The sequence below is a fragment of the Ursus americanus genome, chromosome 32, assembly GCF_024610735.1.
Source record: "Ursus americanus isolate L20-20 chromosome 32, mUrsAme1.1.p, whole genome shotgun sequence".
NCBI classification, from domain to species: domain Eukaryota; kingdom Metazoa; phylum Chordata; class Mammalia; order Carnivora; family Ursidae; genus Ursus; species Ursus americanus.
Window position 1 is genome coordinate 29,065,529 of NC_142158.1, and position 25,607 is coordinate 29,091,135.

Sequence of the window (25,607 nt, forward strand, 5' to 3'; positions counted from 1 at the left end):
CTCCAGGGTGCTGTACCATCCCTTCTCCGGGCCCTTGACCCTGCCGCACCTCTGTGGGTGGACCCACTCGTTAACCTCTCTTCAGTCCCTCGTTGGGGACGTGTTGGCAGTTTCCTGCTGGGATCTTGCTAATACAGTGCTCGATCCTTATTTTACACACAAGAACATGGAGGGCCAGAGGGGCTGTGCAGCTTCTCCGTACAGCAGACAAGTGGTCAGAGTCAGGACTCCAGTGGTCCTGCTCCAGAACTTCTGCTTTTCATTTCTGCTTGTGGAGGTGCCTGGGGAGGGGTCACACCTTACCTGCCCGCACACCTCAGGGCACAGGAGGAGGGAAGACCTGGGTAGACCCCCCTGTTTCAGGACTCCAGAACCAGGATGTTTCTCAAGAGGTCAAAATGAGAAGGAATCATGCTTCCTTCTGTGATCAGAGGAAGTCCCAGAAGATTCTTTTCTCTCTTCACCAGCCCAGGAGCACATGTTAAAGTTAGCTGGCCACATTCTTACCGTCCGTTTCCTCTTTGGTCCCTTGCATGTGAAGGTGGTCAGCCATGTCTGAAATAAGTAAATATGGCATCGATGACTGGGGCGTGGGGGTGGGGTGAAGGCAAACAGAACAAGTATTGTTTCCTTTCAGGCTTCCTGAGAGGGTGAGTGTGTGTGAGGGTGTGGATGAGAGTGTGGGAGTTAGAGTGTGAATGTATGAGGGAGAGTGTGTGCGTGTGTGAGGGAGAGTGTGTGACAGGGTTCGTGTGAGTGTGTGAGAGTGTGAGGGAGAGAATGTGAATGTGTAGGAGAGAGTTGGTGTGAGTGTGTGTGAGAGAGTGAGTGTGTGAGACAGTGTGTGAGGGAGAGTGTATAAGAGTGTGTAAGAGAGGGGCGCCTGGGTGGCACAGAGGTTGAGCGTCTGCCTTCGGCTCAGGGCGTGATCCCGGCGTTATGGGATCGAGCCCCACATCAGGCTCTTCTGCTGTGAGCCTGCTTCTTCCTCTCCCACTCCCCCTGCTTGTGTTCCCTCTCTCGCTGGCTGTCTCTATCTCTGTCAAATAAATAAATAAAAATCTTTAAAAAAAAACAAAGAGTGTGTAAGAGAGCATATGTGAGGGAGAGTACACGAGTATATGAGGAAGACAGTAGGTGTGGGTGTGTGAGGGAGAGTGTGAGTTTGTGAGGGAGAGTGTAACTGTGGCATGTGCGAGTATGTGACGAGAGTGTTGGTGTGAGTGTGTGAGGGAGAGTGTGTGAGTGTGTGTGTGTGAGGTGAGTATTGGTGTGTGTGAGGGAGAGTGCAAGTGTGAGTGAAGGCTTCTGAGGCGGTAGCGAAGGTGGTGGCTAAGTGGTTACTGTGGGCTGGGGTGGCCGCCCAGGGCAGCTTATGGCATGGGGAAGGAATTCTCTGGGAATCCCAGAGGGCCTGGGCTGGCACCCCACCCACGGCGGGTGACCAGGCTGGGTGGTTGCTGCACTGAGTCAGCCCTTCTGGCCCGACTCCGCCCCTCCTGGCCCTGCTACCCTATCCGGAGTGAGGGGCTGAGGAAGCCCTTCAGAAGTACCTGTTATTTGCTTCAAACCACAAGATGGCACAGCTAGCATGGGGGGTGGCATTTCTACCCCTCCCAACTGCAGTCATGGAGGGCCAGAAAAAGGTTAAAGAACAGTCAGAGCCAAGAGTGAAATCTGGGAAGGGGATGTGAACTCTGTTTACAAGAAGTAACCTGAGGCCCAGAGAGGTCTGTACTCTGTGCAAAGTCACACAGCAGAACTGGGAATGAGTCTCCAGGAGGCAGCTGAGGTGTGGGTGGGGGCATACTGGTGAAGGAGGCCTAGGATTCACAGCTGGTAGCCCCTCCTATGTCCAATTGTCTTCTTGCCCCCACAACCCCCGAGTGTTCCCTCTGAGTCCAGGGAGAGGGTCTGAGCACCACCACCCTTTCTTTTCTCACCTCTTCAGGCCCAGGTCCGACAGAGAGTGGAGGCAGGTTTCCTGGAAGTCCTGCTGGCTCTTGGAACTTGGGGGGTGATGATTTGAACATCTTTATTTTTATTTATTTTGAGTTATAGGCTGTATATTCACATAGTCCAAAATTCAAAAGTTAAGAAAAGAGATGGCAAAAGGTAATTTCCCTCCAATGTAGCCCCTATCCCCTCCACTCCCCCTCCCAGAGGCCCCCGCAATCACTGGCTCCCTGTGAATCCTGAGTTTGGGATTTCTGACCAGAGCTTCCCGTCCCTTCTGTTTTCCCTGTAGGAGAGGCTCCCATGGGAGGTGGGTGCAGCGAGACACCCAGCCATTGACGTTGGGGCCTGGACCAGGTACCCATTTGCCCTGGGGCTGGTGGTGACCTCCTTCCTGTGTCTGAACTTGGCCCCAGCTTAAGAGCATCCTGCTGGAGCCACTCAGGAGGGGTGGGGCCCACTGCTTCTCCTTTTCAACTGCTTAGAGCAGCACCCCTGGAAGCTCCCTACCCTCCACCTAGGGGACCCGGGCACCTGCACCCTGAGCTGGGGCTCCCACAGTATCCTTTTATCTCTTGATATAATTTATACACTTTTGCCACACTTTTTCTCCTTGACAGTTCAAATCTACACAGACTTGGGGCGCCTGGGTGGCTCAGTTGGCAGAGCACGTGACTCTTGATCTCGGGGTCATGAGTTCGAGCCCCACACTGAGTGTAGAGATTACTTAAAAACTATCCACACGGACTTGTTAAGCACTCACTGTGAGCCCGAGCTGGCCTGGAGACACAAAGTGAAAGGGACACAGCCTGCTCCAGCGAAGAGCTCACAGTCGCCTGGGGGAAGCCAGAAAGGAGAAAGATCATTCCAGTTCCAGACAGCCCGTGATATGTGCCTTGGTCGGAGTGGGGGAATTATAAATTCCACATTAAAGAGTCTGACAATGCCAAGTGTTGGTGAGGGTGTGGTTCAGTGGGCACACTCCTCGGGTCTGGTGAGAGGGTGAGGAAGAAGAGCCACTATGGAGAGTAATTTGGCAATTCTAGGAAGGACCTTCCCTGTGATCCAAAAATTCCACTTTTTAAAAAATTAAACCATTCTTTTTTATTTTAATTTTTTAAAAAAATTTATTCATTTGAGACAGAGAGATACAGAGAGAGCAAGCATGAGCAGGGGGAGAGGCAGAGGGAGACATAGAAAGCCAGCTCCCTGCTGAGCCAGGAGCCCCACGTGGGGCTTGATCCTAGGACCCTGGGATCATGACCCCAGGGATCATGAACTGAGCTGAAGGCAGACGCTTAACCATCGGAGCCACCCAGGCGTCCCCCAACAATTCCACTTTCTAAGTTCTCACTCTAAAGTAGAGTTTTTAAAAAATTTTGATAGTATCCTCAATAAGCATACACCGCACGTTCATGACTGATGCAACTCTCACCCTGCTAATTACCCTGACCACGTGTGATGCACGTTATTTTCGAATCAGTTTTGAGTTTTAAAAATGCTGACCTTCACCCGCTAAATTGATTTGACCCATTGATAAGTCTCCAGCCGAAGTCTGAACAATGCTCCCACGTGTGTGCACAGGAGACAAGAAGGCTTACTGCAACATTGTTGTCATAGCAAAAACTGAAATGGGGCTTTCGTGATTACCAACAAAATGGGTAAAGAAATTGTGACATGGTTGGGAAGTGGACTATCACATTGTCACGCCACTGCCGCACGTATGAAAGGGTACACCCAGGGTGAGACCATCTAAAGCCGTCCAGAAGGGAAAGCCCTGCAGAATGGTGGCATATTATGATTACGGGTATGATACACCCGTGTTATTTGTGAATACATCCCTATGTGGCATAAACATGAAAACTGCACAAAATGATGCCTACAGCAGAATAGCGTTATCTCTGGAGGGAGTTGGAGGGGAACGGAGTGGGGGGGTAGCATAAAGAACTTCGACTCAAGTTTCAAGGTTCGGTCCTTTTTTTTTTTTTTTTTTAAGATTATTTATTTGAGAGAGATTGAGTGCGAGAGCACGGCTGGGGGCTGTGCAGAGGGAGAGGGGGAGGGGCAGAGAGAGCCGAAGAAGCAGACTCCCAGCTGAGCAACGTGGCATCATCCCAGGGCCCTGAGATCATGACCTGAGCCCAAGGCTGACTGAGCCACCCAGGTGCCCCTTAAGGTTCAGTTCTTAAAAAAATATATTGGAACCAAATTTTGCAAAATATTAACATTTGACAAAGCTGAAGGAAAGGCACCAGGCCCTCACTATATTTTTAATATATTATTTTATTTAATTTTATTATTTCTTAAAATATTCCATAATAATACTTAGGGGACTGATGTTCCAGAACATCAGGGAAGGAGACTTTCTTCTGACTGTGAGAAGAAAGAGGGGAACTACGGAGGGAAGCCCATGAGCAGGTGCAGAGGTAGGAGTGGATGAGGTCCTGGGTAATGAGAATGCACACCTAGTCCTTCCTAACTGGGGACGCCTTGCTGATGGCCTTATTCGCTTCCCTCCCATGCTGGCACCACACCTTCCCTATTTAACAGATGGAAACAGAGTCTGGGACTCGAACCCAGGCCTGTGAGTCAGAGACTGTGCTCTTGAGCAGTCTGCAGGATGGTTCTTCCTTGAAGAACAACCTTTGTGTCTGCCCGGGGTGCAGGGGCAGGGAGGTGGAGAGAGGGTCTGGTGTGCTGAGCTAAGATGTGTAGACTGGATTCTGTCAGTGATGAGGACATTCAGGAGGATTTCTAGCAGGGGAACAGTGGGGTGAACTCATTATAGTTGTAGCATCTGAACCTTTCTTTAAACAATCTCTAACTCCGAACCCAGAATCTAAAAGAGCTTACAGGGCGCCTGGGTGGCTCAGTCGGTTGGGCGTCTGCCTTCAGCTCAGGTCATGATCCCAGGGTCGTGGGATGGAGCCCCGCGTGGGGTTCCCTGCTCAGCGGGGATCTGCTTCTCCCTCTGCCTCTGCCCCTCTCCCTGCTCATGCTCTCTCTCATAAATAAATAAAATCTGAAAATTTTTTTTTAAATTAGAAAAAATAAAAGAGCTTATAGTAGAGTTGATTTGACAGAAGCAGGTGACAGGGCCCTAGAGCCCCGGGATGGATCCTCTGGGAACACAGCATGGACGCCATGTTCCAGAAGAATACCTAGAAGCAGTGTGTGTGGCAGGAGGCTGGCAGTGGCATCCCTCCTCCGGTGGATAAGAGTTGTGCTGTCTTCCCTCTTCCCCCCAGTCCTCCTGGTTGGTGGAGGCACAGAGGTCCAGAGTACTCCTGGGCTGGGTGTGGAGGGAGAAACAGTGGCAAGTGCTTCTGGGGGAGAGAGGCCTGACCTCCACTTCCTGGCTGTGAGACCTTAGCTAATTTATGGAACCATCTATCTGACTCTCAGGAGTGGGAAGACATGGGTTCTTGGATGTGGCTGGGGCAAGCAAGGCGCATGTTCCGAGTGTGGCCACTGGAGAGGGTGCTTCCAGCACATTCCTCTCCATCCTTGCTGTGTGGGGAGTGGGGAGGGCAACTGGGCTGGGGCTCAGCAGAGGCCCGGCACATAGTAGGTCCTCAATAAATGCTTATGGAATGGATGCAGATGTCTCCCTTCTATCCATGGGGGCCTGACTTCTGGGAGCAAGAGTAGCTGTTTCCACAGGGCTCCAGGGATGGACAGAGCCAGCTCCAGGGCAGTGTGGGAGTACTGGAGAGAGTACTGGGCTGCCAGTCAGCGGCTGGGCTTCTGGCTCCAGCTGCCACGAATAATATACAGTGTGACCTTGAAGTTTGGTGCGCGCTTTCTCTGGGCTTTTGTCATTTCTTTTTGGCAGAGAAATCAGAATGAGGTTTTTCAAACTGCAGTTAAATGTTTGGTACATTTAAAAAAACAATTAAATGGGTCACAACCAGTATTGAAAAACCAAACAAAATACAGAAATAGAACAGAAAATATCAGAGTGCATCGCAGGTCATAAGGGTAAGTATTGTTTTGTGAAACTATTGTTTCAATTATATATAGATGACCATGTGGACTGCTGTGATGTAAAATGTATTTATTACTGTGGGTCCTGGTAAGAAACTGTAAAACACGGAGCTCAGCAAACCTGGAGGTGGCCCCCCTCCCACCTTCTAGGGGTCTCTGTGAAAAAGCTATACACCCAGGACTCCTCTCTTCATTCACTTGGGTCAGCAGCTGTCTCCTTGCTCTAGCTGCCTCCACCCCTCCCTGGGTCTCTCTTCTTCCTGCTTCAATCCAGTCCCCTCCTCCCTTTCTCCCGGGGACAACCCCCCCACCCCCACCCCCTTCCCAGGAAGTCCGGGTGGGGGTTTCAGAAGAGAGTAAATGTGATCCAGTGGGGGTGGCCGTGGGCACTCTGTCCCAGGAGTTAAGATAAAAGGACTAAGGAGCAAACACCCAAGCACCCGGGGAACAGAATAGAAAGTAGGCGAGCAGGGGACGTGGGTTTGAGGGCAGGACTTCGTGCTCCAGAGCTCGGCGGCGACACCGCAGCGGGTCACTCCCAGAGGGCCAGCACCGGCCTTGTCATTGTTGGCACTCGGTGCGCTATTAACTAGCCAAGGTAGCTTTCTCTTTCGCCACCTCCCCACCCCCCTTAAAAAGAAAGATAGAAGGAGCCAAGAGTTTTGGAGCCAACTCCTGGAGAGGGAGCGGCTGAACTGATTCGGAAGTTGGATCTCTTTGTACACAGGAATGCGGAGAGAAAAAAACAAAACCCACCCCATTGCTTCATTTCCCCTCCAAGCCCAAGCGCTTTCTATTGTGCAATGAAAGGGCTTTTCACGTTGAGAAAAATGAATCCCGATTTGCGCTGCGAAGGAATGAGCGCGTCTCTGCGTGCGAGACGGCTCTCAGCTGGGACGCTCCCGGGTCCTCCGCGCGCGGCTCAAGGTAGCGCCTGCGGGGGCGCTGGACCCCCTTCCGCGCGCGTCCGCACTGGCTCTCACCGACCCGAGGGCAGGGGAGTAGATAGCCCGGGGAATCCCGAGGGCAGAGAGCCCCCACTACGGCTGGGCCTCCCAGGGATGGCGGTTCCGCGAGTCTGTTTGGGAACTCGCTGGAGCTGTAACTCCGAAGCGGGCGACCCGCTGGAGCCCCAGGACTCCTCGCAGTCGCGCGGGGCAGGCGGCTCGTTGGCGCCCGGGAGGCCTGGCCCCGGACGCGCGAGGGGCGCAGGGCGCGGGGAGGCGGGCAGGCGCACATGGGTGCCGGCGGGCCGGAGGCGGCGGGGTGCGGGGGGGCCGGGGTGTGGCTTCCCCGCCTCCCGGGCGGGATTTGCATGTGTGTGTGGCGGCCCCAGACTTCCTGCTCCTTCTACGCTGCAGGTACGCGCGGGCCGGGCCGGGCGGGCGGGCGGCGGGCGCGCCGAGACGCGGGCACCTCCTCACCCGGACGCCACTAGCGGCTCCCGGGCCGCGCCGCGCCGCCTTCCGCTCGGGTGGCCGCTAGCCCGTCCCGGCCGCGCCGAACGCCCTGCTCGCGGGTGGGGGCGCGCCCCTCCGGCCTCCGCGGTCATCTCCGTCCTCTGCACCGAGCCTGGCCGCGCGCCCCTTGGCGCCCCCACCGCCCCGGGTCCCCGGCGGGCCGCAGCCATGAGCGAGATGTCCAGCTTTCTCCACATCGGGGACATCGTCTCCCTGTACGCCGAGGGCTCTGTCAATGGCTTCATCAGCACTTTGGGGTGAGTGAGCCGAGTTCGAGGGGGGCGCGGGCAGGGAGGGGGCGCCGTGAGCCCTGGTGCCACTTGCGGGCGTCCTGCCGCCGCCCCCGGACAGAGAACCTGGAAGTCCCCAGCTTCAAAGAGCGAGGTAGCGGTTCGCCTCCTTCTTTTAGAGAAAGGAAGTTAAATGTTTGCCCAGGTAGAAGTCGGGGACCCTGCGGGAGTTGGTGGGAGGTGCCCCGTCCGCGAAGCCTCCACCCTCGCGCGCTTGCCTTTCTTCCGACCCGGAGGAGAGGCCAAGACTTCCTCTGCAGGTGGTCCCGGGGCGGGGCAGGTGGGTGGCTGGGGCCTGGGTTGGGGGAAGGCATCCGGGCCTGGACGTGACTGGCTCTGGGGGTGGGGCGGAGCTGTAGGGGAAGGCAGGCTCAGCCCGGAGCCCGGAGTCCTCTAGTTACGGTCTGGTCCAGTCGCACCTTTGAAGGGTCTTACCTTTTCCTTCTAGTTCTCTCCTGCCCTGCCCCCTTCAGTAGGAGTGCCTTCTCTAGCCCTCCCCTTCCAGGAGTCCCAGGTCCCGGCCGGCTGCCCCTCTCCCCGCCTCTCCCTGTCAATTTCCTGCGCGGCTCATCTGGCGCCCCTCGGTCCCCGGTCCCAGGATCTCCCGAGCACTTTACAAACATTAATTAATTCTGGCCGTCACCCCCCAGGGTCTGGATAGCAGGAAATCTATTCAAGTCCCCGGAGAGGGCTGGGCCTAAAGCAGGCGTAGGGCAGGAAAGGAATTAGGCAGAGCGAAGAGGTTTATCTTCAAAGCAGCAGTTGGGTGAGTCGCTGGGGGTTGGGGTAGAGTGGTTTCTCCACCTCTCCAGCCAGGCTCCAGGGCAGGGCCTGCTGCCTTTGTCCCATTTTCAGTCTGGGGACTTAAGTTGTCTCATCCTCCCCACCACACCCCCTCCTCATCAGGGTACCAGCCAGCCACAAGGTGCCTCCTGTCTGGGGGCTTTGGAGGACAGCCCTAGAACCCTCAATCCAGGTCTGACTCTGGACCTGGCCTGGCCTCACCCTGAGCCTGGGAAGTGGGAGTCACCTGGCTCCCTCCGTGTCTCCCAGGGTTGTTGGGAGTTTGGCTCTAATCCTGTTGGAAAGCGAATCCAACAGGCCTGTGGGGGTTGGTGGGCTGGCTCTGCCAGCAGGGGATTCTCACTGGGAACTCCAGCATACCTGCTCTCCTTATCTCAGCATCCTTCGTGACTGTCTCTTCGTGATTCCCTCCCCGTTCAGATGTGGACTCCCCAGCCACCAGATTTGACCGATCTTGCTCATTGCCCCAGAGGATGGGGGTGGAACCACATCTGGGCCAGCATCTGTGCCGGCCTCCCACAGAGCACTGACCGGGGTGGTGGGGGTCCCTGGCCGCTCCTCTGGCCAGGGCTGTGCTCGGGGCTAGCCTGCACATCAGAGGCACACAGTGAACTCCTCTGGCAATGCTGAGGGAAGCAGGAGAGAGTGTGGGGGCTGTGGGGGAAATGGGGGCAGATGGTGGAAGCCCCCCTCCTAGTGTCTGAACAGCACTGGGGCTTTTGCGAAATGATAGACTTCTCTGTTGCTTAGTGCCTGCGTCAGGGCTGAGCACAGAGTGGGTGGTTTTTAAGTACCTGTGAGATCTGTCAGCATCGGGAGAAGCATCCTCTTCTGCCCTTCACACAGGCCTCATCCCCGTACAAGAGTCTGTCGCCTGCCAACATAGCTTCCTCCTGCCTTGGTCCTTCCTGCCCCCGGAAGCTGCTTCTTCCAGTCCATTTTGACCCTGGAGCAGGACCTGGTGACCTCCAATAGGGCTTCTTTCCGGGGTGCCTCTTCCCTGTGCAAACACCTCCAACAGCTCCCAACTTTCCAGCAATGGATGCCCGCCTCCCGGCTTGGCCTTCATAGCACCCTAACTTAATTTTTTTTTCTAACTTTTCTATTTTTTTCCCCCCACCTCCCCTTTCACAGCCTCTGAAGCGCTAGGTGCATGGCACTACTCTGATTCCCGGAACCTACCCCACTCTCTCGGTCTCCTTACCTTTGCTCCTGTGCTGCCCCCGCCCTTCAGCCAGCCTCCACCTGGGTAAATCTGACCCACCCTCTAAGACCTAGTGCAAAGTGACCTCTTTTGAGAGATCCAGCTCCTCCTCTCACAACCTGGCAGAATTAACCCTTCTTCCTCTGTGCTTTGCCCGGCTTTGCCCAGATTCCTCTCTGGGATTGTGCTGTTTCACGATTAGCTGGAGGTTTCTCTGTAGGGCCATCTAATGCTGGGCAATTTGCCAGGATTAACTGATTAATTACACCATGCATCCGCTCAGCGTGTCCACAGCCCGTGTACGGGGCACTGGGGACTCGGTGGCGACGGACGGAGCAGTGTGTCCCACCTTCTTGGAACTTAGAGTCAATGAGAGAATGATTTCTGAGCATTGCTAAGTCCTTGCCACTCAAAGGGTGGTCCGCAGTCCAGCAGCATCAGCATCGCCTAGAAGCTTGCTAGAAATACAGGACCTCAGACCTCTGCCTGCCCCTCAGAATCTGGATGCTCGTCCCTGTGGGATTTGGTGCCTTAAAGTGTAAGCTGTTCTGCTCTAAGTCAAATTCTCTCTGCCCCATCCTCACCAGCATCTTTCTTTCTCTTTCTTCCTTTCTTTCTTCCTTCCTTTCTCTTTCTTTCTCTTTTCTTTCTTTCTTTCTTTCTTTCTTTCTTTCTTTCTTCTTTCTTTCTTTTAGATTTTATTTATTTGAGAGAGAGAGAGAGCTCAAGCAGGGAGAGGGGTGGAGGGAGAGGGAGAAGCAGACTCCCTGCCAAGCGGGAAGCCTGATGCAGGACTCGATTCCAGGACCCTGGAATTATGACCTGAGCCAAAGACAGACAGTTAACCGACGGAGCCACCCAGGCGCCCCCTTGCCAGAATCTTTCTGCCTTTCTCCTTAACTCTGGTCCCTTTTGGCCTTCACCCTGGCTCCTGGTGCCCATGCCTGTGAACCCTAGAGGCTGATTTGACTGAGTTCCCAGGCTAGCCCAATGCTTGATGTCCAAGAGGTACCCAGTAAGGACTGGATGAAATGAATTTGTTGAAAACAGGGGCGGCCTTGGTGGGCAGAGGGCTGGCCAGCTGGGAGATGGGAAAGGGGGGCATTGGTGGAGCAGGGAGTCTGGGGAAGCCTTTAGATTCTGGCCAGACTCTACGGGGCAAAGTGGAGGAGGCCAATTAGAGCTTCCTGAATAATTAGAGCTCCCGGGGAAGATTGTACATTAACTCTGGGTTGGGAGGGTGGGAGGGGTCTGGGCAGTAGATCCTGGAGCAGGTCGAGACCTCAGCAGGGACGGGAAAGCAGGCCCACGCCTGTTCTTGGCAGGAGAGTGTGGCCAGGGCCACTGCCTCACACCTCACCCTGGATGGAAGGCAGCAGAGGCCAGGGCTGGGGCGACTGGTCAGGGCCGGGGAAAGGTGGAGGATTTAATGTGGCTCCTGGCCAGTGGCTGTGGGGACCTGGCCCTGAGTGTGCAGGCTGGGCCCCTCAGAGTCTGATATCTAGTTCCGTGAAGATCTCTCTTCAAGGCCACTCTCTCTGAGTGGCCAGAGGGGTGGACCCAGCCCACAGGGTATAAGTTGGGGAGTGTAGGTGACCTGGGTCTTGAGACTGAGCTCCCAACATTTGTCAGAGTGCCTTGGAACACCATTTGGGGGCTCTCAGGGCCTCTGGGCCTGTAATACCCAGGGCTGGGTGATCACGGGGCGTAGGGTCAGAAGGGGCCCCCTTTGGGGTTCCCCATCCACCTTCCAGCTTGACTCACTTCCCCAGGGCACTGGAGGTCAGCACCCAAGATACACGGAAGTAAATGTGGAGGAAGCCTCAGGTCCCCAGGGTCAGGACCCTTGGGTCAGTAGCCTCAGGGGCACGGCTCTCTCCTGCTTTGTCACTAACTCGCTGGGTGATTTTGGCAAGGCCCTGCCCTCTCCGACTGTGTTTCTGTCATGCCGGATGTCCTCTAGAAGTGCTCTGTTTGCACCTGACAATCCCCCTGGGATCTTTAAAAAAATTTCAGCCTCTGAGTCCCAGGTCTGACCAACTGTATCACTATTTCTAGGGCTGGAGTCTGAGGGTTGGGTTTTTTAAAAGCTCCCCAGTGATTTTAGCTGGGGGGGAGGAACCCCTGATCTAAGGGCCCTCCTCAGCTGACAGGCTATGAGGAGGCCTACCTGTTGGAACCACCTGCCCCTTGGTCCAGAGAGCTCATCTCTTGGCCGTCATCAGACTTCAGTAAGTCATTCAGCAAACATGAATCGAGCACCTACTTTGTGCCAGGCACTGTTCTAGTCACTGGGGAATCTGTAGTAACCAAGATAGAGTTCCAACTCATTCTGGGCTGTACACGGGGGAGCTGGGGGAGGTGGTCTGTAAAAGCCCTTTGAGCCTTAAGTCTCTGAGACGCATATAATTCCAGGGGGGAGGGCACTGTCCCTCCCATGCAGCCTGCATTTCTGGGGCAGATTTCAGACCTGCCCTTGGCTTTCATTTAATTGTGATTTCCCTGGAGATGCTGAAACTTCCCCTGTCCTGTGCCCCAAGGCAGGGTCTTGGCCTCAGCTAGGCTGATTCACACAACTCGTTTTTTGAAAATATATATTTTTGGGGGCACCTGGGTGGCTCAGTTGGTTGAGCATCTGACTCTTCAGCTCGGCTCAGGTCTTGATCTCAGGGTCGTGAGTTCAAGCCCTGTGTTGGGCTCCATGCTGGGCATGGAGCCTACTTAAAACACAAAAACAAAAAACACGCACTTAAAAAAATACATATTTTTTGTTGTTGTTCAAAAATAATGTATGTCCCATGGAGGAAACTGGAAAAACTCAAATAAAAAATTACGTGCGATACCGCTGTGACTTATATGAACGTGCTGTATGTGGATCTTCTAGCCTTTGGTTTTTTTAGCCTTTTATCTACACCAATAAACATTTACAAAACGATGTCAGACTGCACATACGGCTTTGTATCTGGTCATTTGGGGGGTACGTTAGGCTGTATTTTCCTATGCCCACACGCATTGTTTCGGCCACATAGCATCCCACGGTATGATGTATCCTAATTTACTCCGGCGACTCTTGCTTCTAAATTTTTGCATTATAAACAGTCTGCACAGAACATCCTAGCCCATACATGCCCGAACGCTTGTCCAGTTATCCTCTCAGGCTAACTTCCCAGACGTGGAGTTCTGAGATCAAAGGGAAGGCCCATCTTTCCCTCGCAGGCTCTCACTCTGCTGGTTTCTCTGGTGGTGGACGTGCTGCCAAGGTGACCCTGCGTCCCAGGGGCCTGACCCTGCTTCGCGTCCTGAGTTTGAGAGTGTTGTGCTAGGGGGATGTGGGGAGAAAGACCAGCCTCCGCCCTCGAAGTGGGGCGTGGTGGCTGTGATGGCGAGGAGGTGACACGGGGAGAGGAGTTGGGTGGGTGTTGGCCTGAGGACACCAGCAGCCCCAGGCTTCCACCGTGGGATGTGGGACGGACGCCAGGGACCCGGGCTGCATCCGACGCCCGGCCCTAAAGAATCTTGCTGTAGCCACTTCACACACTCTGCCCTGCCCTACATTCCTGACCCCACGTCCCCTCCCCGACTTGGCCCAGTGGGGCTGTGGGGTGGGTGGGGCAGTGGCTTGGGTTGGGGGTGGGGTGCTGTGCTGGATTTTCGGGTGGGGCCGCACCAGCCTTCTGCTCTCAGTTTAGGGGGAGGTGTCTGGATTTCTGTTGCCCCTGAGCCCGTGCCTGGAGGCCCTGTAGTCTTGCCCAGACCTGCGGTCCACGCTTCCCACCCATGCGGACTGGGGGGCTCCTCCCTGGCAGTGGGGGCAGTGAGAGAGAAGGGGAGGAGGCCTGGGAGAGGGGAGGAGGGCAGAGCCCAGATCTCCAGTGAGTTCATCACAGGCGTCTGAGTGTGAGCTCTGAGCCTCCCTGTGTGTGTCACATTGGTCGTGTTGGCAGTGACACCCAGCGTTTGTACCCGCAGTCACGGTTCCCTGCAGTGGCGACTCCTGGTGTAGCGAGGCTGAAGGACTTGCCCGGGGTCACATAGCAGGGGCCCGCTGAGAGGGGGCTGCAGGGCCTTTCACATCAGGGACAGTGGGCGCAGAGATTAATCTAGGCCTTGACAACACAGCGAGCCCAGGGTGTGGGTGGGGACACTTGGGGAGACAGGCAAGAGGGACAATGCAGGGCAGTAAAATGATCCCAGTGGCGGTGTGTAAACGTAGGTATTTTTTGGGCTGGCAGGTGGGCCAGGCCAGAAGAGGCAGAGAACGAAAATCTCAGCCCCGGGGGCGTGGTGGGGCCGGAGGGGGGGGGGCACGGGCAGGTGCAGGTGCTGGGCCAGACACCTGTGTGTATTTGGTTCGCAAATCCCTCCCTTCCCTCAGCCAGCCAGCTAGCACCCCCTTCCTCCGGCCTGCAGGAGTGCTGTCCTCTCCAGGCTGTGAGCTGAGAAATGGCTGACGGGGTGATCTAGGTCATGAAAGGAGGACTGAAGTCTGTGTCTCAGGGCTGCCCCTGCGGGCAACAGGTAGACTTCACTCAGTTTTTACGGTGGGGGGCTCTGCCTTTACCTGTCGCTTTGGCCCCTCACCACCGGCCTGAGGCATACGTATAATTCAAGAGAAGTAGAAAGAACTGTTTAGAACACCCGTATGCCCACTACTTCGACTTAATAATTGCCCACATTTTGCCATATGTGATGCATCTATATTTTTGCTGAAGTGTTTTATGGTAAATTACATAATTGCATGTTTTCACCTCTAAATACTTCATTACACAGCTGTAAGGAATAAGGATATGTTCCTGTGTAACCATAGTACCGTCATCACACCCTTTAATAACTTCCTAATAGCACCCAATGCCCTGTCTACGCTCAGATGTGCCCCATTGTCCTCAGTCTTTCTTTGTTTTTTGTTTTTTAAAGATTTTATTTACTTATTTGACAGAGAGAGAAAGAGAGCACAAGCAGGGGGAACGGCAGGCAGAGGGAGAGGGAGAGGGGGAAGCAGGATCCCTGCTGAGCAAGGAGCCCGACGTGGGGCTCGAACCCAGGACCCTGGGATCATGACCTGAGCCGAAGGCAAATGCTTCACCAACTGAGCCACCCAGGCACCCGTCTCAGTCTGTCTTTGGCCACTGGTTTAATTTGGGGTCCTCTCAAGGTCCCCATGTTACATTTGATTCTCCGGCCCTCACCTCTTTCTTTCCCACCGTGATACTGAGTTCCTGACAAGACAGGGCTCGTTATGCTATAGATTGTCTCACTTTCTGGATTTGTCAACGCTGTTTTTGCCACTGTTTCCCAGAGAGCTCTGCAGCAGTCTGGAGCCGGGCGGGCCGGGCCTCAGGGCCTGCTCTGCTGAGTCCCGAGGCCTCAGTTACTCTGTCTTGCAGGACCAGCGGAGTCTGGTTCCAGGTTATGGAGAGCAGGAGAAAGGCCTGGGCAGGCCATTGGATGAGGCCAGCTGGACGGTCCCTGCTTGCACCTTCTCTGTTCCTTCTCAGCTTTCCCGCTTGTCTCTCTAGCTCCCTGTCCCTCTTCTTAGCCTGACAGGTGCATCTTCCCATGTAACCAGCCGCACTGTTGAGACCCCAGCACTTGCCAGAGTCCACGGCCTGTGGGCAGAGGCAGCGCCCTGAAGGCTTGCACGTTAGCCAGGGATCTTTATTTCTATTGGGCCAAAAATTCATTCATTTTTGCCACCTCCGTGCCTCACTGGAGAGATTCTCGGGGTTCTCTGAGTATGTGGCTTACTGTCCTTTTTAGACATAAGGTCTTTGAAGAAAAAACCTACCTGCCTGCCCCTTGGTCCAGAGAGTCTATCTCTTAGCCTTCATCAGACTTCATGAAGTCATTCAACAAACATTTATTGATTCATGTTCTTTTAAATTCCATATACTGGTCACTCTGGTGGCAAATGGTGGATCTTTGGTACAGAAAGATATGCAGAGGTTAAGTAAATGGATGTGTTTGCAGAGATGCAGAAATGAATTTCTTTTCTCTAATGAGCCAGGGATCCCAGCCAGTGAACCAGGGTTCCTGTCCCAACATCCCTCCCCACCCCCAGCGAGTGGGTGTGACTTTGGGTATTTGGAGAAAGGGACTCCAACGCCCGCATCCACCACCAGCCAATCCCAGTATTCTAACAGTGCGCACATTGGGAGTGGCTGTCCTTGGGTCTGGCCTAGATTTGTGGGGTGGTGGCCCGTGTCCTGGGCTGGGAGTCAGCTATCTGGGGTCTGGAACTGGCTGTTCTTTAACTTGTGTGACCTGAGCTGGTCGGTTTCTCCTCCATGCCTCAGTTTCCCAGCTAGCTTGGGGAGGGGCTGTCTGGTGTCCCTCAGGCATCTCCCAGTCTATGATTCCCTGTCCTGTGGCTGATTTGGTGGTGGGTGCAGGCTTTGACTCGGGCTCCTCTGCTAGTTACTTGCCCCACTTCTAGCTCCCTTCTTCCTCTTCCTTATCTAATCTTTCCAAACAGCATTGACCCGCCCCACTGCCTTTTCTGTCGTTCCCACTTGGATCTCAAAGTCCAGCCAGGGCAGAATGGGGCCACCCAGGTCCCTGGACGCATCTGCCTTCCTCTTTTCCCTCCAACCAGGGTCTTGGGGTGCAGACCCCATGGGCATTTCAGGGACGGCACCCTCCTCCACAACTTGGTAGAGCAGAATTGTCAACCATCTCCTCTTCAAAGGGTCCAGGGCAGCCCTGCCCACAGACCTCCTGCTACACCCCTCCCCACTTATCCTCATCCCACTGCCCACTTTGCTGATGCCCTGTTCGGCCCTGCATAGTCCAGGCTCAAACTGGCTTTGTGCCTCCCAGCAGATGGAAGACTCCTAGCAGGGACTGTCCTCACGGCTCCGAGTGCCCTCTGGCTGGCCCTGGAGTGGGGAGATGCGGGGGTCTAGGACATGGCTTCTGTCCTCAGGGCAGTCAGCATGGTGGCTGTGAGCTTCCTGCCCCACCCAGCACATAATGGCTTCGCTGTAAGGTTTTGTTGAATGGATGGAGACCTAGCCTGTCCATGTGCCATCAACTGACCAGCTCTGTGGGCTGAGGGGGGCGGGGCGGCATTTAATTTTATTCAGTGAACCTCACACTGAACTTAGTAAAACTAGAATTAGGTATTGGATGTAAAAACAGCTTATAAATTAAAACATGTTTGGCACTTTGGAAAGTTGGTTTTTCTACTGTGGTCCTGGCTGGGGTGCCACCCGCTTTTAGACGAGGGGCGATGTCTGTGGTGGGGTCAGGCAGGGAACTCTGTAGGAGCCTAAGCGCGGCCTTGAAGATGGCAGGACTCGGACGGGGATTCTGGTGTGCAAACGCCTGGAGGTGGGACGATATCAGGGGGCTGGCAGAGGGTGGGCGTCGGCCCTTCCTGGGACCTTGGGAGGAGACCGAGGCTCTCGCGAAGGGTGGGAGGGGTCCGGGTGGAGTGAAGCGACGCGGCCACTTTCCCCCAGCAGAGCTCGGCTCTGGTTACGGCGCCAGGTGCGCACCCGAAGCCAGGCACCTGTGACCCGTGTCCTGCTAGTTTTATAAACACAGATGCCCCCCCCCCCCCACCGTGAGGGAGAGTCGGGGGGTACGGCCCGGAACGTGCGTGCCCCGGCGAGTCGCTGAGGGGAGGAAAGCGCGGACGCGGCGCACGTCACCCTCCCGCCCCCGCGCGTGCCTGCAGTCGAGACAGGCCGGGGCGAGGCTGCGCGGCGGGGAGACGGCCGCACGTGGGGCGGCGAGTTTCGCTGGGCGGCGGGGACAGGGGCGGGGCCTGGCGGCGGGGGCGGGGCGGGGGCGGAACGGGGCGGGACCGGGCGGCTGAGAGCGCACTGTGGACCCCGGGTCCGCGGGCTCTCGGGGGTCCTGCGCTCGGCGGCCACCGCCCGGCCGCTGCCCCCACCCGGGCTGCCCCCTGAGGCGCCCCCTCCATCAGGACTTAACCTGTCTTGGATCCCGGCCCTCGGGCCTCCTTTTGGCTTCAGGTCTCGGTGCAGCCCATCCGATAAGAGCTTCCCTGCTTATCTGTTAATGGTTTCTCGCGGCACCCCTCCCGCCCCTTTTGTCGGTAGCACCTTCATGGGTTGTCTCAGTACGAATGAGTACACACAGAGGAATGGAGGGAGGCTTTCGCGGGGGCGCCTGGGGACATTTGGGACTCTAAACATCCTGCCGATGGCTTCTTTGCTTACAGGCTAGGTGGGGAGCTGCCCTAAGCACCAGATGGGAGATAAAAGGATGAGTAGGGCAAGGTGCCACCCCTCCGACGTTCCTGGGAGGGTGCACGGAATGTAGCCCAGCGTTTCTAGGCGATGTTGATTCTGCTAGTCCGGGGCCCACACTTGGAGGACAGAGGGTGTGGAATGTTAGAGCCAGGAGGAACCTCTGAAAGGCCCATCTACTGACCTTGTTTCCCTGATACCTTCGGGGAACACCCCTGCCTCTTTTCTCCTCCCACCTGGCTTGCTTCTTTGCTCTGGTCCCTCCTACAGACGTTCCTGTCCCCTCTCAGCTGCAGGTCGAGGATGAGGATGATGTTTTCCTTCCCAACCTTGTTTGAAGTTCTCCTGGAGGCCATGTGCCTCCCTGTCCCTATGTGGTTTCAGCTCACACTCCCAAAGTATGTCCTGCTTTGTACACCACGGGGCACTGGGGAGGGGCTGAGTTGGAGACATCAGGGCTTCAGAAGCTGTGCCAGAGTGGGAGGGGACAGATGGACATCCGCATGATGACCAGGCAGATTTGTGCCAGGGGGATTAGGAAAAGCACGCCAGGCATCCGAATTTGCGTGTGTTTTTCCTGCACGTGTGGCCCAGACAAGGAGTTCCCAGGGGAGCTGTGGTGGGGTCAGGGTGAGGATGGGTTTTTCCTCAGACAAAGTCTCTGAGGAGGTGGCCTCCCCAAGGCCTTGAGCACCGGACAAGATGGGGCTGTTGGGGGCTACCCCAGCCTGCCCTCAGCCACACTGACTTCCATGATGCCCTGTGGCTGTCCAGCACCCCCAGCAGTGCCGGGTCCCGGGCCCTGGCCGGTGCTTCCTCCCTTCCCCCATCAAAACACAACCATCCCGGTGTCCCCTCCCTTCAGGGCTTTGCTAAGAGACAAGCAGCTAATCTGATCACTAATGTCTTACAGGAAATTCTATGAATTATTCAAGGCTCTGTACAGCTCCTGGCTCTTCTTTCACACCTTCTCTGAGTGGCCAAGCTCTGACCTGTTCCTTCCCTGAATTTGGACACAATCCATAGTTGGTACCACCAGCTGGCACTAATACATATTCTTTATATCATTAACTCTTCTGAGTGTGTGACTTGTCTTCCCAATGAGATTTTGAACTCCCCGAGGCGGGGACCTTACCTTTTGCTTCTCATATCCTTTCTGTAGAAGCCAGTAAAATGAATTCGTTCACTCACTGTGTATTGTGTGTGTGCGTGCTCTGTGCCAGGGATACCGCAGGAAGCCAAACAGACACATCCCTGTCCTCATGGCCCTTCCATCCCCGGTGGGGGGGTTGTAACCAAAATAGACAAACTGTAAAATATACAGCAGGCCAGGTGGTGAGAAGTACTGTGGGAACAGTGAGGCAGGGAGGACGGTAAGGAGTGTGAGAAGGAGCAGTTCCAAGTTTTAAGAAGGATAGGGAGGGAGGGTATTCAGGGGAATGGGTCATTTGAGTGGAGATCTGAAGGAGGTGAGGGAGGGAGCCAGGAGGGTGTCGAGGGGCAGACGAAAGAACCAGTTCCAAGTGTCCTGGAAGGTTTCAGGAGCCTGGAGGAGGGCTGTGGGCTGGAGTGGAGTGGGCAAGGGGCAGGGGAGGAGATGAGGTCAGAGAGGTGAGGGCTGGATCGTGTGGGTTCCAGCTCTTGTGAATTCTTGGCTTTTATGCAGAGATGGGTAGTTCTGGAGGGTTCTGAGCAGAGGACTGCCCTGACTTGACTCACCTTTTAAAGTAAAGGTGTGTGTGCTGTGTGGGGAACAGGTCTTAGGGAGAGGAGGGGGACATCAGGAGATCGATGAGGAGGCAGTTACTCACATCCCAGTGACAGCTGGTGGTGGCAGAGATGAGAAGCGGTCAGATTCCACACATATCGTGAAGATAGAGCCCACAGGGTTTCCTCACAGTTGGGGTGTGAGAGGTGAGTGGAAGAGGAGCCAAAGATCAGTCCAAGTTCTCAGCCCAAGCAATGAGAAGAATGGAGTTGCCATCAGCTGAGATGGGGAGGACTTTAAGAGGAGTGCATTTAGGTGGCGGACCAGGAGCTCCGTTTTGAACCTGCCGAGTCTGAGATGTCTCTGGACATCCAGGTGGAGGTGTTCGAGCTACGATCTGGAGTTTGCGGGGGGGGGGGGGGCGGATATGGGAGTCACTGGTGAGTGTCTCAGTGGTCCTTTGAACCCATGAGTGTGGCTGAGATGCCCAAGGGTGTGCGAGCAGATGGGAGAGGGCAGAGGGCCAAGCACTGAGCCGGTGCTGGGGGCCAGGGAAAGGGAAGGAGACAAGGGGGGTCCTCAGAGAGCAAGCTGCCTCTCCCCTCCCCGTCATTGTGAGGTCCTGCACAGCATCTGCTCTGACGCCGCTCGGCCTGGCTTCAAAACCCAGCCCTTCTGCTTGCTGGCTGTGTGTCCCTGGCCAGATGGTTTACCTCTCTGTACTCAGGCTTCTCTGCCTGCCAAATGGAAATAATAACAAAATAGATTTAGAAAATTAAATAACAATATATGAAAACATTAGACACAAAATCCTGCTTGCTTTCATTATTCTTATGGATCACATTGAGTAAAGTGCTGGTGATGCCGAAAGGAAAAACAGCGGCCTGTCCTCAAAGAACCCATAGTGTAGATATGGCAACTAGTGGCAATAGGAAGAGACAGGGCAGCAGGCCAGGCCAGGACTGGGTGCTGCAGGAGCGCAGGGGAAGGAGGCCCAGTGGGAGGGAGGGCACTGGCCAAGGAAGACTTCACAGACTAGAGAGAGGGGCTGAGGGCAGAAGAATAAATGAGGTCTGCTAGGCATGGGTCTTGGTGGGAAGCCAGGGGGAGCTGGGCACGAAGGGCATCGCAGACTGCCACTGCAGGGGTGGACACCTCTGTCACGCTGAGAGCTCCGGGGACCTTGGGATCAACTGGGGGTTTAGCATGGTTGGAGCAGGAAGTTGTGAGGCTAACTAGGGAGTGGGTAGAGGTCAGACCACAAAAGGCCTTGTTAGTCAACCCAAGGAGGGGAGGAGGAGAAGGATGTTTTGGAATCAGCTCTGTGACTTCAGGCAAATTATCTCACCTTCAAACTCAGTTTCCTCCTCTGTAAAATGGTGTTAATGACTAGCCCCTGTGGGAAGTTGGTGAGAATTCAGACGGAACAGCTGTGAAGTGCTGAGATCGACTTGGCCTCTGAAATGGTGGATCATCATCACCGTATCCTAGAGGCTGGGATGGCATTGAAGACTTAAATGCAGGGATGGGTGGATGGATGGATGGATTGTTTGGTGGGTGGATGGGTAGATGGGTAGATGGGTAGATGAGTGGGTGGGTAGATGGATGGATGGATGGATGGATGGATGGATGGATGGGTGGATGTCCTCCAGAGATTCAGGATTAATTCCAGTTATGGCTTAAGAGGGGGGATTTTGGGCCCTAAGGGTAGGCCAAACAGGAGGGTATGAAATGGGGCCTGACCGAGGTTGAGAAAGTGCAAGGTTCATTGTCCTGTCTTTGAGACCAAAGGATGGTCCCCCTCGTTTTGTGTTTCATTAGCTTCTCCCATCTGTCCATCTCTAGTCTCTCTGTGCCTCTGTTTGTACCCTTCTTATTTTTCTATTTATCTTTTCTGTTCTGCTCTCTCTGTCTCTCCCTTCCACCCTCTCTGAGTCTCTCTGACTTCGTCTCTGTCTTAGTCCTCTTCCCTTTCCTTCCTCCATTGCCCGCTGCCCTTTCAGGTCTGGGCAGCAGGGTCTCAGGGCTTTCGTGAGAGTTATATCTGCAGTGTGTGGCAGCCCAGACTGGAGGCAGACCCCCTCATGGGACATCTCTAGCTCCATCTGGCAGAGGGCGGGGGCCAGGGGTGGGCCAGGTGTGTCTCTGTGCTTTCCCTGGGGCTCCCCCATCTCTTTTAACAGTGGTGCCAGGAAAGGGAAAGACTTGATGGGTTGGGGGGGGTTGACAATGATGGAGAGGGGTTTTTTGGAGGCCTCTCTGATGCCCTGAATCCCCTGCCCCGAGGGAGGGATGCCCGGGGAGATGGTCCCTTCTCTCCCACTGACTGGGCTATCTTGTCCCCCAGGTTGGTGGATGACCGCTGTGTGGTGGAGCCCGCGGCGGGGGACCTGGACAACCCCCCTAAGAAGTTCCGAGGTAAGACCCCCGCCCCCACTCCCAGCCTTCCTCCCAGGCTGCTGGGTCCTGGCCCTGGACAGAACTCATTAGACCCCGTCCAGCGCCCACAGGCCGGGTTAGACGAGGCGCTGCCCTGCTGCCCCCATCTCCTTCGGCTTGCGCTGCCATCTTGGCACAGATGGCCTCTGCTTGCATTTCCTGGTGGCTGCACCCCACTTCTCAGGGGCACACCCACTTCTGGCTGGGAGCTGTTCTCCCCCCAGCTCCCCACCAGCCACGAGGCCTTCTTTGTCTGCATGACCGGGCATTTTCTGAGGGAGCAGGGGAGGGAAAGAGAATTTCCTCAAGCTTTAGGAGGTGCGGGGTGAGAGCTCTTCCGCGTGCTTCCGTCTCCTCATCTGCGTGGTGAGGGGATCGGAACCCATGATCTCCGGGTCCCTTCTCCCGAACCCCCTGTGTGCCCCAGCCCCGGGCCGTGTGGATGACTCCGGCCCTAGGGGAGCTTGGGGAGCCCCGACCTGGCTCCGCTGAGTGACCTTGGGCAAGGGCCTTCGCTCGTGAGGCTGGGTGTCCTCCGTGGTCAGTGGGCTCCTCAGCCCCGCCCCGCAGGCCCAAGGGCGCTGAGGGAATTAAATGCTCTCCTGCTGTCACGTGCCCAGCCAGGGTAAGGTGTTATTGTTGTGATTACCTGCGAGGCCGAGACAGACAATCAGACAGATCCTGGGTGTGGTGGGCAGGGTGGGAGCAGGCAGGAACACGCCGGGCTCCTGCCACCTTGTCTGCCCACGTGGCTGCCTCTCCGGGGAGAGATTAGCTGGGATTGTCCTTGGGAGGGATGCTGGGAGGGAAGCGGGGGTTAAGATAATCCTGTGGCATCCTTGGCCGTCTGTCTGCCGGGGCCTTGCCCATCCATGGGAGGGTGGAGGAGATGGAGGGGGGCCCTCCCAGCCCGCAGAGGGGCCCCACGCCTGCTGTTCTGCTTCTGCTTCTGCTTCTGTCAGGGGCCTCTGTGTGGGGCTTTGTGCCCGTGGGAACCGCCTCTGGCCCTGGACTTCCCTCACCACCGGAGACCCCTCAGCCCTGCACCATCGGGCCGCTGCCTCTCTCACCTCATCCCCTCCCCCCTGCCTCCACCGGGAAGGCGTTCTGGTTGCTTTGTTCGCTGTTTTATTTGCGGTATCTGCCACATAGTTGGGGTCTGGTACACATCTGAGGAATAAACGCAGGCGTCAGCCCCTCCTCAGGCTTCCTCCTGCCCCTGCTGCCTCCCTCACGCCTGGCTTCTCTGTTCCCATTGATGTGACCCATCCAGAGTCCCTCAGTTGAACCCAGCCTCCAAGGCTTTGGGCCCGGGCTTCAGGGGTTTCAGGGTGCTTGTGTGGGCCCCCTGCTTGGAGGCCCAGCTCTGACCATGCCTGCCCCTGGGTCCTGAAGGTGGAGGTGGGGCCTGGGCCTCTCCTGGAGCCTGAAGTAGGAGAGCTTTGCAGCCGCTGATGGAGGGACAGGTTTCCACTCTAGCTGGAGGATTTAGGTACATTCTTAGGAAGGGTGAGGGTCCCCAGGGTAGGCTGAGGCAGGGCAGAGAGCGGGCTGGGGCTGGAAAGGGAAGGGGTGTGCGTGTGTCAAGGTGTGTGCAGTCAGCTTTGTGGTGTGGCAGATGGTGACAGGGAGGTGGGTGTGGCAGAGGAGGATTTGCCCTAGAGTTCCAGTGGACAGAGTTTGGGGCCAATTTTTGACAACAGAAAAGCCACTTAGCAGAACAAATACTCCTTTGACTTCTCCTCCTCCTCTCCTGTTGCTCCTTCCCACTCTCTTCTTTCTCTTCCTCTCCATTTTCCCGAAGCCTGTGAGTGGGGCCCTCCCCAAGATCGGGGGGGGGGGGGTTGCCCTGTGGTCCCTGTGGCCTTGCTATGCCCTCGCTGCACCCAGCCAGCTCAGAGAGATGGAAGAGGGGACTCAGCCTTCAGCCTCCTCCCTGCCCTCTCTGCCCCAGGTCCTGGCCTGTGGTGTCTTGGTGAGGCAGGCAGAGGCCCCTCAGAACTCCCTGGGGCCCTATTTGGACCTGAGAAGAGCTGACCTTCTGGGACAGGACCCGGTCTCTGTGCAGCCCAGTGGCTGGTGGGTACAGTTGGAGTGTTAGAATTCAGGACAAGAGAATTTGGGACAAATGACTTCTTCATTTTGAGACAGAAGCTGAGAGAAGAGAAAAGCAGAGCTTGGCCTCACACCCGGGAGTCCTGGTTCTCTCCTGTAAATACCCTGGCACTGGAAGGAGGTTCCAGCAAGGGCGTGGGGGCCATGGCAGGCATGTTAGAAGTTGGCCAGGTATTGTCAGAGATGGCCGTGTCCTGAGCCCCACAAGTACTGTCCTGCCATCCTGGGGTGGGCCCGGCCATTGCTGGGAGCTCTGGTTTCTCCCTCTCTCCCCCTGCAGCTTGGTTGTCCTCACACGCTGACCCTGGAGCCCCCAGGCTGAGCTGGCAAAGCCCAGTGAAGCCCCCAGCCTGCCTCCATCAGCCCCTGATTGGCTTCTCGTTTGTGGTTTCAGCTCTAGCCATCTTTTGAGGCCATTCCAAGCCCTGACATGTTCTGGGAATTCTTTCTAGAGTCTGCAGGGCCTGGGGAGGCCCAGGCTACTGGTGCCCCAGTGTGTGGGGTACCCCATTTCAGCCCAACACCCCTGACCTCTGCCTCGCCGTAGGAATCTTGGGGTTATGGCTGCTCTGAGTCACGTGCTGCTGAGCAGGCCCTGGGGTCTGGGCATGTCCCTCCCGTGAGCCCTTTCTCTGTCTCCTCTTCCATGCGGGGGCATGGGGAGACCCAGTGAAGGGCTTGGACCGCTCTCACCGCCCAGTCTACCTTAGGGAAGCTTAGAGCCCACACCCCCAGCTACAGTAATGTACGTAGGGGCCACGTACCCACCCAGGCTGGTGGGATGGGGGGTGGTGCCAGCGAGGAAGATGACCAAGTGGCCTCCCTGTGTTCATATGGCAGGGTGCCCCCCAGCTCCCCCAAGCCTATGCTTCTGCTCTACCTGTCCTGCCTTCCAAGCCCAGTTTATTGGGGTTTTTTTTGTTATTATTAAGACATATTTCAACTCTGCGCTAAAGTAAAGAGAGCTCTGTCAAATCCTTTTTGCCATGTTCACTTCAGACCTTGTCATTTTTTAAAAAAAGATTTGTTTATTTACCTTACTGAGAGAGAGAGAGAGAGAGAGAGACAGAGAGCCCTCGCATGCGCACCGCAGGGGGGGGGAGGAGCAGAGGGGGAGGGGGAGGGAGAGGGAGACAATCTCCAGCAGACTCCGCCCTGAGCACAGACCCTGATGTGGGGCTCAATCCCACACCCCACCGCCCTGAGATCCTGACCTGAGCCAAAACCAAGAGTTGGATGCTCAACCGACCTAGTCACCCAGGCGCCCCCAGACGTTGTCATTTTTAAAGCCTCTTATGCCTGTAACTGAAGCCCTCTGGGTCTTCTCCCCGATCCCTTTCCTCTCCCTCCCTCTGCAGAGGCAAATACTCATCAGAAATTGGTGTGTATCACTCAGGAGCCTGTTTTTATACTTTTGCTATTAATCCA

General features: G+C 55.8%; 1 protein-coding gene across 1 annotated transcript in view; it reads left to right on the forward strand.

The window, feature by feature from the left end:
- Nucleotides 1-7,301: 7,301 nt before the first annotated feature.
- Nucleotides 7,302-25,607, forward strand: part of ITPR3 (inositol 1,4,5-trisphosphate receptor type 3) — a 67,017-nt gene continuing 48,711 nt past the window's right edge. Inside the window, exons 1-2 of the mRNA XM_045795490.2 lie at nt 7,302-7,660; nt 21,973-22,043. Of these exons, the coding sequence (XP_045651446.2) occupies nt 7,572-7,660; nt 21,973-22,043 (160 nt within the window). The 5' untranslated portion in view covers nt 7,302-7,571. The remainder of the gene's footprint in view (nt 7,661-21,972; nt 22,044-25,607) is intronic.